General features: G+C 51.9%; 1 protein-coding gene across 1 annotated transcript; it reads right to left on the reverse strand.

Annotated features, from left to right (window-relative positions):
- Positions 1–707: 707 nt before the first annotated feature.
- Positions 708–6,126, reverse strand: LOC101532918 (steroid 17-alpha-hydroxylase/17,20 lyase). Its single transcript, XM_004580232.2, has 8 exons — positions 5,757–6,126; positions 4,672–4,810; positions 4,219–4,448; positions 3,623–3,709; positions 2,254–2,469; positions 1,886–2,055; positions 1,294–1,397; positions 708–991 (listed from the first exon to the last, which is right to left on the reverse strand). Exons 1-8 carry the CDS (start codon positions 6,051–6,053, stop codon positions 708–710), a joined length of 1,527 nt encoding a protein of 508 aa, XP_004580289.2. The 5' UTR covers positions 6,054–6,126.
- Positions 6,127–14,559: the final 8,433 nt, after the last annotated feature.

A 14,559-nucleotide genomic window follows, 5' to 3' on the forward strand; every position in this document is an offset into this window, starting at 1 on the left:
TTCGTGCTCTCTCTGCTCCCATCGTTGCCCCTCTGCAGACCATGCTGCAGGACCTACCGTGGTCTTCCAAAATACGAAACCATACCATTCCACTTATGTGTTCCAATCCCTTCTGTGACATCCCATTACACTTGGGATAAAAACTGACCTCCGCCTGTTCTACAAGCAGCACTCCTGTGCCCCCACATCAGGGACCACCCTGCCTCTTCAGGGCCCAGCTCCAGCCACACTGGCTTCTCCCACCATAAGCTCTTTCGCCTGCTACACCTCCCAATAGGGAACACGTTCTCTGAGGTCTTCACCCATTCCCAGACCTCACTGGTGACAGTGGCCACCTGCACCGCTGTCATTCACATTCACATCACCCAGGGTCCTGGGCTTCAAAGCGCTTGTGAGCCACTGACATTGTTGTCATATCTGTCAGCCCTCACTGGGAAGTGAGCTTCCTGACACAGGGAGCTTGAGTGTTCCAGACACATGGCAAGTCCTCAATAGAAAAAGATCTGTTGGAAGCAATGAGTGAGCAATTGAACAAATTAATGCACTGCTTAGGGACTCTGTGAAGCAAACCTGTGGAATTTGTGGACGTATTATCAGGGCTACAGGTAGGGAGAGGCAACGAGGAGGGTGGGGATGGAGAACAGCACCGTGGATCCTGTGCTGGGACCACACAGGGTGGAGTGAGGGAAGGGTTTTAGGTACAGGCTCTAGGCGCTACTCTCAGCCTGGGCTTCCCTCCAGGCCTGGCGCACCGTGATCTTCACTTTGAAAGGGTTGATCAGAAAGACCACCTTGGGGTTGCCCTCCAAAGAGGGCAGCTGCCCATCCTCCGGCACCTCCAGGTCGAACCTCTGCAGCAACCAGGCCATGAACAGGAAGAGCTCCTGACGAGCCAGGATCTCCCCAACGCAGGATCGGGGTCCAGCTCCGAAGGGCAGGTAGCTCAGTGAAGGTGAGATGAGCTGGCTTCTGGCTGGATCCAGGAAGCGCTCTGTGAGCAAACAGGAGGCATCAGGAACCCAGGAACACCCAGGAACACCCAGCCCACAGGGGGCGACATCCTTGCCATCAGGGAGCCCTTAAAGATGCAGATGAATGAAACATTGAGGAAGGAGGCCATATGCTATGAACATGTGCCACCATCCACTGAACAGGACATAGGTGCCCAGAGGACTCCTTGGAGGGGGTCAACCTTGCATCTGCAGGCAGTTGGGGCTGGACTGGCAATCCCAGGAGCCAGGCTGGACGTGTGGCCCTGGAAGGAGGACAGGCCAGGCCAGAGCAGGACCTCACCAGGTATGAATTGGTCCGGGTGGTCCCACTCCTTCTCATCGTGATGCAGAGCCCACAGGTTGATGATGACGTTTGTACCCTTATCTATGGTAAACTCGCCAATGCTGTGGGAGAGGGAAAGGAGAGGAGGCCTGTGACCCGGCACTCCTGAACCCACACAGCCCCAAGCCCCCACATTCCCTTGCCCTGGGGCATAGCAGCTGTCTGCTTCCTCATTCCCATACCTCCCTTCCCCAGCTTCTGCCAGGTGCACCCGGAATCCAGCAATCAGGCCATGAACTGCAACCCTAGCTTCCACACAAGGGCTTCTGTGTTGATCTTTGTGTGGAAAGATGTGCCTAGCAGGGTATGTGGGTATGTGTTTGGGGCTGTTGAACTGGGTACAGCTGTAGAGGGCCCAGGCTTTTGTGCCATGCCCATATGTCTCCAAGGGCAGCAGGCAGCTTGTGAGGGAGGGTAGGAGGATCTGTGGATCTTCCCCTGGGTGTCAGCCCAGGAAGAGGGGATGATGGGTAAAGGTCAGTGGTTTGTCTACAGGCTAACCAGCAGGTGGGGGGAAGGCAGAGGTCGGTGGTCGTGGGAGGAGAGGCACCTGGAGTCAGTGGTGGCCTTGTGCGGGATGAGCATGGGGGCCACAGGCCTGATGCGAAGCACTTCCCTGATGGTTGCCTCCAGCAGCAGGAGCCGGTTCCGATCGCTGATGGTGGGCTTACGGCCAAACCCCACTTTCTGGTCAATCTCCTCGTGGATCTTCTTCTTCAGCTAAGGATCAGAGTAGGAGATAGTGGTCAGCGTGCTGGCTGAGAGGAGTTTGCCTGTCACCGTCCAGGAGCCCCATCCCCACCGCTTCCCAGCGGTGGCTCTGCAGTACAGGCAGCTAGCTCTCCCTGGGGGAGCTGAGGCCCGCACAGCCTGGGGAAGGCCTGAGGCTGTGGCCAGCAGCAGCGGGGAGAAGCCCACCTCGGGGTTGTGTAGCAGGAAGGCCACAATCCATTTCACCACGGAGGTGGTGGTCTCCACGCCAGCCCCGAAGATGTCCCCTATGGTGGCGAGGATGTGTCTATCCGAGAGTATCTCCGAGTCCTGCCCCTGGCTGACGTTGTTGTTGACCGAGTTCACCTTGGCCTGCATCAGTATGTCCAGCATGTTGGTGATCGAGTTGCTGTTGAATTTCTCCTAAGTTGGGTGAGGTTGGGGGACAGCGATAAGGGTGAGGTTGTCCTATGTTCAGTGCCCCTGCTGCATGGCCTTCCCATCCTGGAGATGACACAGCTCCTACTTGGAGTAGTGTGCATGGGACTGGCCAGGACTTATGCACTTGAGCAGATAGCAGGCAGCCTCCAGCCCACTGTTTACATTTTAAAAGATGTTTATGGACCCAGTGTGGTAGCCTAGTGGCTAAATCCTCTCCTTGCATGTACTGGGATCCCATATGGATGCTGGTTTGTATGCCAGCTGCTCCACTTCCTTTCCAACTCCCTGCTTTTGGCCTGAGAAAGCAGTAGAGGATGGCGCAAAGTCTTGGGACCCTGCAATTACATGGGAGGCCAAGAAGAAGCTCCTGGCTCCTGGCTTTGGATCAGCTCCGCTCCAGCCATTGTGGCTGCTTGGGGAGTGAATTGGCGGATGAAAGATCTTTCTCTGTTTCTCCTTCTCTCTGTAAATCTGGCCTTCTAATAAAAAAAATCTTTACATGTTAAAAAAGTAATAAAATGTTTATTTGAGAGGCTGAAAGATAGAGGTTCACTTCCCAAATGCCTACAATACCTGATACTGAGGGCTGGGAGCTGGGAGCTAGGGTCGGGGAGCTGGAGGCTGGGTGCTGGGTGCTGGGAGCTGGGGGATGGTAGCTGGGGACTGGAGGCTGGGAGCTGGGGGCTGGAGGGTGGGGGCTGGTAGCTGGGGGCTGGAGGCTGAGAGCTGGGGGCTGGAGGCTGGGGACTGGGGGCTGAAGCCTGTTGCTGGGGACACAGTCCAGGTCTCCCACGGGAGTGACAGGATCACTACCCTCTCTCCAGATCCCCGTTAGGCAGCTGGTAGCTAAGCTGGGTGGCAAGCCGGGTCCCTCCAGAGGACCGAAGGCCTAGGCTGCCCTTCTCCGCCAGGATCCTCTTCCAATCCAGGGAGTGGAGGGGTCCCTTCTAAGCACCTTGTCCTCAGTTCCTCACTTTCCCTTTCTCATTCATTCATTCATTCATTCATCCTGTTTTTTTTTGTGCACCTGCTACATGCTGGTCTCTGCTGAGCTCTGGAGGCCCCATGGGATCCGGAATAAACTCCAACCCTTCTCCTCGCGACTAACATATACTCACCTCTGCCCAGCACCTACCTTGTATTTTTCAAATATTTCATTCAGCACATTGTCACGCATTTTCACGTATTTTCTCATCGTCTCCAGTGTTTTGTTGGGGAAAATCTGGCAGAGTAAAAAAGAGAGACGGGAAGTCCCTTGTCTTATACTTTGCTTCTCCAGCTGCTGGAATCTCTCCTCAACCCAACCTTCTGTCTTTGGACAGCTCCCTCTCCAACCTTGACCTCAGTCAAAATGGAAAGCAGGATGGGGACACAGAGGGGAGTACCAGACTAGGGAGGAGGAGGTAGTTTTCACGTCTCTCTTCATTCAGTATCGCCCTTGGGGGCAACTTGGGCTTGAATCTGAGCCTAAAGGCAGATACTTGAACCTTACTCACCCTTCAAGGGGAATCAGTGATGCCTGTGGGGAATGCTAGGAGTAGGTGGGAATTGGAAAATTGCCTCAAATTATCCTGAGCGTGAAGATCCTTAAGATGCTTGATTAAAAGGCTACATGTGTTTATGTGGAGACATGGCAAGGGTTGTGAAGAGGCAGAGGTCACTGCAGCCAAAGTGGGCAGTAAAAGGCAAGTGGAGGCAGGGGACCGGGAGGGACAGGGCTGGGCCCCTCACCTTCAGCCATGGGAAGACGTCCACCAGGTTGTCCTTGTCCAGAGTGTTGATGATGCCCTCGTTGTAATGCTGCATGATCTTCAACTCAGGGTCTTCCTTCTTGTAGGAGATGTTGAAGCAGATCAGGCAGATGATGTTGGTTATTGCCGTGAAGACAGACGTGGTCAGATTGATGGTCTGTCCATCGAAGGCAGCCAGCAAATCGCAGAACACACTAACTTCCTGACATACTGGGGGCAGGGTTGGGGGGGTGGTGCATGAGGTGGGTGGGGAACTCACCCTGCCTCTCTGCAGGTTCCACTTAGCCTGGGAGTGGGGGATGGATAGCAGGTGACCACTAGATGGCAGCAGCAGCCAAGGAAAGGTGGGATGGAGCTCTCAGAGGCTGCCTTCCCCTTACCCCAGGCCCTCTCAGCCCCCAGCAGCCCCCATGGAGTCCCGGGTAGCACTCACTGATATTCTCCAGCTTCTGATTGCCTTCCCTGAACAAGGCAAAGGTGCTCAGCACCAGCTTCCGATGCAGCTGCCAGTGGGCGCCGTAGTCCGCAAAGGCGACACCCTTTTGGTTGTCTGACAAGATGTCCAGGGTAGCCTTTGGAGAGCAGCCAGGGCTGTCAGAACCACAGCACATACACCACACTCACATTCATCAACCACCCACGTCACCTGCCCTTCTGCACCCGGTTCTATCAGGTGAACCCTGAGTCTCCCACCAGTTTCCAATCAGGATACAGGCTGAGCTCTCTGAGTGGTGGCTGCCTCCTGGGGCAGGCAGCATGTGAATTTGCAGAAATTAAGAACTGCCTGTGCACCTCAACCTTCCCCGTGGTCCTCTGGTAGTGCTTACTTTTATCCTGCTGAGCTGGTCACCTTAAGCACAAGCCTACATGCAGAGTGCTCCAGTTGGACTTGGGCAAGGCTGCCTCCTTCCAGAAGCACACCCCAAGAAGGACAAGTGTCCCGTCTCCCACTCCCAGCCTCCAACCCTCCAAATCCCACCTGACTCACCTCCTGTATCTACTTTGCCCCAGAGAGAAACCAAGCCAAGACAGATGCAAGGTCCAAGCCAAAACTCTGCTATGCACCACCCAGCCACAAGCCTGCCTGCCATCTGGGGCAGCCACAGAGAGGCTGCAGGAAGCAGACTCCTTCTCCCCAGCTTGTGGCCCTGGAAGATGGCAGTGGCTACCCCATCTTCCTCGAAGAGAGCAACATGAACACCAGCCAGGCATGGAGCCTGGGCTCCAGGCTTGCTATGCCCCTGCCCCGCAAGGAGGGAGAAGAACAGGCCAGGGACACGACACATGAAGTGAGAAGAAGGTAAGAGCTCCTCATCCCACCTCCTGGGCATCCCAGTGAAGGGCAGCATTCTCTTCCTTCTTGCCTAGCTCAGAGGCAGGGTAAGATCTAGTGGGAGAGGGTCCTCCCTCTCTTTGCCCCTCAGGTGTGCCTCTGGTTGTTGGAGCTGACAGGGGTCATGCCCAGCATGGTGCTAGCTCCAGAAGTGCACTGCCCCTCTTGAGGTGGGTATCACTTACCACTTGGGGCCGTCCACAGAACTCCTTGCCTTTCTTTACAAGCACCTCCTTGGCCAGCTGGTGCTGGCCCACGATCACTGTCGTCTTGCTGCCCATCTGCAAGGAGTAGACCGGGCCGTATTTCTCCTGCAGCTTGAAGAGATTGACATGCTTATGGCCGTGTCTGGGGAGGAATGGCAAGCTGCCCACTAGGGGCAGGGCTGGAAGGCTCTTGGGGTACTTGGCACCAGAGAACTTGGCCCTGGGCCAGAAGAAATAGGCCAGAACGAGCAGCCCAAGAGCCAGCAGCTCCCACATGGTGGCCAGGTAGCAACAGGCAGGATGGACGGCTGTGGGATGAGATGGCGCTGACAGTCCCAGGGTAAGAGCAGCCCTTTTTAAAGGGATGCCCTGGTGTTCACCTTGACTTGGTATTATCTCTTGTATTGTGAAAGTTTATCCTGGAGCAGAGCCAGGCATGAGCCCTCCCCCAGAACAGGGAGAAAAGGGCTGGGAGGAGGAGGAGGGGGGAGGAGTAGAAGCTTCTTCAAGGGCGACCCAACTTCAGGGTTAATCCCTGGAGGAGGAGCTAGGTAAGGGGAAGACAGTTGGCTCCCTCCCTGCATGACCTCAGGGCACAAGCAGAAGCCACTCAGCCTGTCAAGCAGGTGATAGCCTGAGAGTTATAGTTGGCAAAGCCTGTCAAAGATGCATCATGTGGTCTTATCAGACAGCATCTGAGCCAAGTGAGAGGCCTTTGAGGTCAGATAGTGGGAGATGGTGACGGCAAAAAAAAAAAAAAAAAAAAAAAAACAGATGTCCCAGCTTCTGCTGTGCTGCTCCGTGCAGACAAAGTGACAACTGCAGGTTCCAAGCATGACTCAAGAGTCCCGTAGGTTTGGGCTTAAATTCTGGCTTGGCCAACTTTCTAGCTGTGTGACCTTGGGTGAGTTGCTTCACCTTTTTAAACAAATCTTTATTATGTTAAAGGACACATAATATCAAATTTCCTATTGGTACCAGGAGTGCCAAGTGTGGACAAATACAGCTGTTCTGCGGCCATTGCCACTGTGCACCCCCAGACCTTTCCTGATATCACCCTCAGCAGGTGCCAGGCCCACCAAGCAACAGCTCCACAACCTCTAGTCTATGTTAGTGCCTTTTTGGTTTTTTTAAATTTTATTTATTTGAAAGGCAGAGTAACAGAGAAAGGGGAGAGACAGAGCAATCTTCCAGTGACTCATTCACTCCCCCCATTGTCTGCAATGATTGGGGCTGCGCCAGGTCAAAGACTGAAGCTCCATCTGGTTCTCTCACATGGATGCAGGGGTCTGTGCGCTTGGACCATCTTCCTCTACCTTCCTGGGGTACATTGGCAGGGAGCTGGATCAGAAACAGAGCATGGGACTTGAACCATGACCCATATGTATTTGCTGGCTTTACAGCAGTTTTGTTGGCTATGCCACAATCCTGATCCCTATCTTGTGAGAATGTGCCTGTTTCTCCCATGTGCAGTTATATAATAGTTGTGTGGTTTTAATATGGCTTATTTCACCTACCATGTCTTCAAGGCTCGTTCATTTGGTAACAAGCATCACAATGTCACTCTTTTATAGCTCAATATTGTATGTATATAGTTTTAAATGAAGGCAGGTACAAGTATTAAGTCATCCCTTCCCTTTATTTTTAAAATTGTCATTTATTTGAAAGATAGAAGCAGACAAATAGAGATCTTGGGCTAGTGTTATGGTATAATAACACTATGTGTACGGTAAAGCTGCCACCTGCACTGCTGGAATCAATCCGATATAGGTGACAGTTTGTGTCCTGGCTGCTCCATTTTGGATCCAGCTCTCTCTAATGTGCCTGGGAAAAGCAGCAGAAGGTGGCCCAAGTGCTTGAGTCCCTGCAGCCAAAACGGGAGACCCAGGCGGAGTTCTTAGCTCACTCCTATTTTCAGCCTGGGCCAGCCATAGCTGTTGAGATCATTCTGGGGAGTGAATCAGAAGATGTAAAATCTTGTGCGTCTCCCTCTTTCTCTGTAACTCTTTCATAGAAATCACTACATCTTAAAACAAACAAAGCAGAGATCTCCTATCTGCTGGCTCACTCCCAGCATGCCTAGTAACATCAGGGCTGGGAGGACAAACTGAAGCCAGGAGCTGGTTACTCAACCCGCGGTTTCCAGTGAGGGTGGCAAGGATTCAACCACTTGAACCCTCGCTTGCTGCCTGCCCGGGTGCACAGCAGCAGGAAGCTGCCATGGCACGTGAAGCCACTGTGAGATGGGATGCCAGCAGCCACAGTGGTGTTTCAACTGCCACACCAAATACACACTATGACTATTTTTATTTTGAAGTTTAGTTGAAAGGAGGAGAGAGAGAGATGTTCCACTTGCCGGCTCACTTGCACGTATCAGCGGAAAAGCTACAGTAGGGAATGAAACGGGATCCAGACCTATTTCAGGAAGGGAAGCAGGCGTCCGGGACACCTTAACAGCTGCAAAAAGCACCCGCACCTCTCACCCCTGCCCTAGTACTTATTAAAAGTGTGCATTTTTAAATTTTTCTCAACTTGTCTAGAGCTTATTTTATTAATGCTTTTAAAGAATCTTCTTTAGTATTTATTCATTAAGTCAGTTTTTTAGATGTTCATTTCTTTTTATTTTGCTTAAAATACAGAGTAACAGAGACAGCCGTCATCTGCTGCCTCCCATGCACATTAGCAGGAAATGGGATCAGGAGCAAAAGTGGGAGAGAGTTCAGGAAATCTGAGGTTGGATGCAGGATCTCCATGGTGACGACCAATTTAACCGCTGGCCATGCCGTGATGCTCACTTCTCGTGTTGTGGTTGTGTGTTTAATGTTGTGTTGTGTTATGTTATTTATTCTTTGAGAGACAAAGAGAGCACTTCCATCCACCCAATTTTTCACTCCCCACTCTATACCAAATGCCTACCCCATTGTTATGTTCTTTTTAAAATATTTATTTATTTTTATTGGAAAGTAAGATTTACAGAGAGGATGAGAGACAGAAAGGAAGATCTTCCATACACTAATTCACTCCCTAAGTGGCCACAGTGGCCGGAACCAAGCCAATCTGAAGCCAGGAGCCTCTTCTGGGTCTTCCATGTGGGTACAGGTTCCCCAGTCATCCACGACTGCTTTCCCAGGCCACAAGCAGGGAGCTGGATGGGAAGCAGGGATGTTGGGACACAAACTGGTGCTGGTATGGGGTCCTGGCGTGTGCAAGGAAAGGACTTTAGCCACTAGGCTACTGCACTGGGCCCTGTTCTTTTGTACATATATAGATTTATTTATTTTTATTGGAAAGGCACATTTACAGAAATAAGGGGAGACAGAAGGAAAGATCTTCCATCCAGTGATTCACTCCACAAATGACTGCATTAGCCAGAGCTGAGCCCAATCTGAAGCCAGGAGCCAGGAGCTTCTCCCGGGTCTCCCATGCAGCTACTGGGTGGAAGGGAAGCAGAAGAGCCAGGACACAAACCAGTGCCCATTTGGGATGCCAGCACTTGAATGCAAAGGACTAGCCAGTTGAGCCATCATGCTGGCCCCCATTGTTATATTGGTAATATTGATCAATAATCAACAGAAAACATCCTAGGTATCTTTATACTTGAATTCAGACCAAAAACTCCAGAATCTCGTTTGCCTCTTGTCTTGTTTTCCTCATCGCTTGGCTAAAATGTAGGTTCCATTATCTCCTAGAGCTGCTTACAGTAATGATGACCTAGCAGCCCTGCCCTCAGGCGGAAGGCCAGTAGAGTGTGTACCTATGTTCAGCTGAAGTATTCGGATCAGCACTATTGGATAAATCTGGGTCCAGCACGGTAGCCTAGGGGCAAAAATCTTGCCTTGCATGAGCTGGGATCCATATAGCTGCTGGTTTGTGTACTGACTGCTCCGCTTCCCATCTAGCATCCTTCTTGTGACCTGGGAGAGCAGTAGAGTGTGTCCCAGAGCCTCGGACCCCTGCATCCCTGTAGAAGATCAGGAAAAGGCTCCGGGCTCCTGACTTTGGATCGGCTCAGTTCTGGCCATTTTGGCCACTAGGGGAGTGAATGACCAGATGGAAGATCTTTCTCTCTGTTTCTCCTTCTCTCTGTAGATCTGCCTTTCCAATAAAAAAATAAATCTTTTTTTTTAAATAAAGAATGTATAAATTTTTATCCATCACAGAGTGGAATACTAAACAGTGAAGAGAAGGAGTGGCCTAAAGCTATGCATGCACACATGGATGAATCTTGGATACATAATACTGGGATGAAGAAGCCAAATGCAAAAGCATATAAGGTATTTTATTTCGTATATGTATACTTCCAAAGTATGGATGAGTCTAATGTATTGTTATAGAGCTAGGAGAGTGATTACCCTTCAGGGAGGGGTTCCCATGTGGAGAATGGGGCTCCGGCTGCACAGAGCATCCGCTTCCTGACCGCTTGAGCCGCATACCGCTTATTCATCTATGTTTATCTGTCAATGAAAGGTTTAACTGGAGAATCCAGGGGCCTGGGGCTCTGGAACCTTCCTGGGACTGCATGCGGGTACAGAGATGTGCCCCTGGCGAGGGAGTCCGCAGCCCTTCCAGCTCCCCACACAGTGACTTCTCCCTGGGGCCTCGCTCACCTCAGCTTCCTGTCTCGTCTTGTGCTTGTCCTGCCTCACCTGTCCGTCTGCCGTTTCAAACTCTCTCCAGAACCTCTTCCCTGAGCTCCGCCCGGTTCTTTGTAGAGCAAATAGATTTGCCCCTACACCTTATTCAGCTCTAGCATGTTCTCTCCTGCCTTACGGACCCTGCGCTCTGCTTCCTTGGATGACTTCTCAGCTTGAGCCTCCAAACGCCCAGTTTGTGTCTCCTCACCTCCCTTGGCCCTGTGGACTGCTGGCTCTGCCTCTCTCCTTCACGGCCTTACACTTTGTACAATGCCTTGCTGACTTACTTCTTCTTATGCATTTTCTTTCACCTTTTTTTTATCATCTTATTACTTTTTTTCCTTCTTGTCCATTTTCACTTACTTTCCACTGTTGGAGTTGGGCACCAGGCCCTCATGCTTGCGCTCTATCCTGCCGTTTCCCTGCTTGGCCTCGTTGTCCCTTGGGGCTGGACCTGAACATCTTTATCACCCAGGGATGTCACATTTGCTTAAGGCAACTGAAGTCATTCTGTCCAGTTGGCCTTCATTTTCACCTGGTCCCTTGTTTTCCTTCAGCCTTAAAGGTGAGACATTCCTGCTGTGTCCTATAGTCTGGCAACCTCATAATATTAGTATTGAGCCTTTTTGTATATCCGCTGGACAACCTCACTTAGTCCTCATTAAAGCTCCATTCATGTCATTATCCCCACTGTACAGATGGCACTGATGCAAGAATTTAACTGAGGCCACACAGCTGCCTAAGGATGAGCTTGACAAACCTGTGATTTAGACACCTAGAGCTCTTAGCCTGTGACTGCCATGCTCTTTCCACAATACATGCTAGAACAGGTGTGTGTGTGTGCGTGCGCACATTTGATCTAATGGTTAAGATGTTGGGGGGCAGTTTGACCTCAGTGGCTCACATGACAGCTGCCCTCTGCAGTGGTGGCAACCTGCTTGCAGAGAATACCCAAATCAGGTCAGACCCAAGCCTGGGACTTGGTCCATGGGCACCATAGCCACACGGTGAGAGAGTCCTAGCTACTGGGAGACCGGAGAGAAAGATTTCTCCCCCCCGGTGAGTACACGATGGGGAAGTCCTGGGACAGGATTAAGGCCTCTAGCCCCGCCCTGCAACCACCACCTTGTGGCAGCAGGAAACTAGGGGGTGGGAGTTCAACCTTGGTGGCTCAGATGACGGCAGCCCCCCGCAGTGGTGGCGACCCACTTGCGGAGAGTACCCAAGCCAGGTCGGACCCAATGCCCAGGACTTGACCCATGGGCAGCGAGCTGTACGGTTTTTAGGGTATGTAATTGCTGCCTAGGGACTTCTAGGGATAAGGGTAGTATGAGTGTAGGTGAGGGATGAATCCTGTGTGATTCCTAGCAGTGGGTTTATGGAACTTGCTTGCAAGAATGGGGACAGGAGAGTTTGGACAGGAGAGTCCATAAATTCTATTGGGCCAAACTGATTCACCAGCCCAGATGGGAGTCCTGAGATGGGCTGGTAGTGTAGGCATCACTGACTGCCACACACCAGTCCACATGAAAGCTATGGCTGGGGGTCTGTCTGGCAGGGCTAGGTACCAGTACCTGACCGAGTGGCAGAACAAGGGATGGATCACACTTAGCAGGGTCAGGATACTAACCAGCACTCGAGAAAACCAGATCCAGAGGTAGATTCCCTGGGGGAAGTCTGGGCCCAACCCTGTGGAAATGCAAGTCCTGCTGGTTAGCTCATGAGTTGGGTTGGTGATGTGCTGAACTAGGTGTGACCATGGAACCTACCATCACTTACAGGTAAAGGAAAAGACAACAGTCTGGGCTGGTCAAGGCAGCAGCACCTGAATGTGCATCCTAAAACAGGATGTGGGATGGGCCAAGCTGCAACTTGAAGGGGGTGGATTGGGCAGGGCCAAGCAAACCTTAACTCACAAGGAAGAACAGAAATCAGGATGGAGCACAGATCATGCCAAGCTAGGCTCTTACACCGACTGGTCTGCATGAGCCAGGGATACTAGGCCACAGCATTGAAGGCAAAGGCCAAGACAGGTGAGGGGCTATGCCAAGCTGGGTCAGAGCAACCACTGGCATGTGCACAATCTATGGTTGGGAATAGGCCTGACTGGGGAGCTAAGAAGACACCCTAACTGGGTTGGGGTTCCAACTGGTGAGTGCGGGGGCTGGAGTGGGTACTATGTTCTGGTCTGGACATGACTGCAGTCTCCCTTGGCACAAGTGTGGACTGGAACTGGATGCACTCAGCCGGGCTAGACTTCAGCACCATCTGGTGCTCTGAAGGACCAGGGTAGATGTAGGATGGACTAGGCGAGGTCTCTGCCCTAAGCTAGGTCTCTGAGCCATATGTGAGCAGTGTCTGGGTATGGATGAGCCTTGGCTGAGCTGAAGCATCCAACAGTAAGAACCGGAATGGGTTGAAAGCCAGTCAGGAAAGGCCACTGTTCCTGCTAGGACAGGAGGTGGACTAATTAGGGCTGGCCCATGGACTCACCAGTATGCACAAGATCTGGCAATGGGAGAAGTCCTGATGGAGGAGCCTGGGCAACTCCTCTGGCAGGACACAGTCCCTGCAGACGAGTGCAAGAACCATGATAGGGAGCAGCCCAGACCAGGCCAGGGAAAGATACCCACTAGTATACATTTGGCATAGGTCAGGGACAGACCAGGCTGAACCAGTTCACACTGCCCACTGGTAAATCCAAGTACCAGAACAGAGTGTGGTTTGGGCCAGGTATGGTCACAACACATACCAGTGCACATTATGGCTGGAATTGGATGCCTGCTGGGCTGGGCCAGGCTATAACCCTCACCAGCATTAGCTGGAATTGGGGGTGGGCAAGACCGGGCCAGGCACCCACTGGCAAATGCCGAGGTGAGGGGGCCGTACCAGACTGGGGCACAGCGCCCAACCAGCAAAAGGGAGAACCAAGGAGGGAGGGGCAAAGCCAGTGGGGGGGGGGGAATGTGAAGGGCTTCCCTGCTGGATAGCCACTCCCACTGGAGAGTTTGAGTTGGGATGGAGGCAGCCCAGACTAGGCAGGGCTACAACACCTGTGGGTCTCATGTGAGCTAGATCAGGAAAAAGCCAGGTTGGGCTGATTGTTCCTACTGGTACAAACATAAATTAGAGTGGGTGAGGGTTGCTTGGGCTTTGCCACAACATCAGCTGGCAGAGGCTGGCACTGGGGTCTAATTCTGTCAAGTTAAACCACAGAACCACCTGGAGAGTGCATAATCCAGGAGTGTGAGTGGCCTAGGAGGGAAATAGAGGGCGCCTCCCTCTTGGGTTACCACTCCCACTGGAGAGCATGAAAACCAGGATTGGGGCAGGGGCAGAATTGAACAGCACCCGCCAATATGTGTGTGAGTTGGATGATAGGGCAGGTTGGGTTGCACTAGGCTTCAATACCCACTGACATGTACAAGAGCTAAATGGGATGTGGGACAGACTGAACAAGTCTGCAGTACATACTGGCAAGCATGGCAGCCAGGGTAGGAGGCAGGCCTGGTGAGGGTTATGGGGAGTCACCTCTACTAGGCTGCAGTTCCCACTGGTTTGCGTGAGGGCTGAGTATGAAATGGACAGATCGGGCTGAGTGCAACACCCATTGGTTCACGTGGAAGACAGGGCTGGAAACAGAATTCACCCAGCAATTGCAACCACCAGCATATGCATGAGCTAAATGCAGTGACGGACTGTGTCGGACCCTGTACTGGCAAGCACACACAAGAATCAGGTCTGGGATCACCTCGGACGAAGTTTCTCTGGGGATCCCTCCAACTGAACTGCTGATCTCAGAACCCCAACTATGAAGAGACTATGTCACCAGTGGATTCTGAATAGATTTCATCATGCTTGGAACGGTGAGACTGGCAGCAATTCAGAACCTTTGAACTATCAAAGCTGCACGAGCAGGACCCTCAGAGCATACCCCACGTTGGGGACCTGGGATGGATGGGATGCTGGGTAGGGCTTTTCCCTATATCTCTTCCCTTAACTCGGATACAGAAAAAAATAATAATAATAATGTGGAAACAATGGTCTTACCCACTTTCCTGTAGCCGTTGACCCTTTGTGTCCTAATCAACTATGTAAAGATTACCAAAATAAAAGAATTTTTAAAAAAGAAATAAATAAAATACATT

Source organism: Ochotona princeps, chromosome 13, assembly GCF_030435755.1.
Source record: "Ochotona princeps isolate mOchPri1 chromosome 13, mOchPri1.hap1, whole genome shotgun sequence".
Lineage (NCBI taxonomy): Eukaryota > Metazoa > Chordata > Mammalia > Lagomorpha > Ochotonidae > Ochotona > Ochotona princeps.

Bases quoted from the DNA above. Each gene is read 5' to 3' on its own strand.
- LOC101532918 (XM_004580232.2), bottom strand. From the start codon at position 6,053: ATGTGGGAGCTGCTGGCTCTTGGGCTGCTCGTTCTGGCCTATTTCTTC. The intron at 4,811-5,756 runs GTAAGTGATACC...TGCTCTCCAAAG, and splicing joins TCTGTGGACGGCCCCAAGTG to GCTACCCTGGACATCTTGTC. The intron at 1,398-1,885 runs GTGCCTCTCCTC...CCTCTCCCACAG, and splicing joins AAGGCCACCACTGACTCCAG to CATTGGCGAGTTTACCATAG.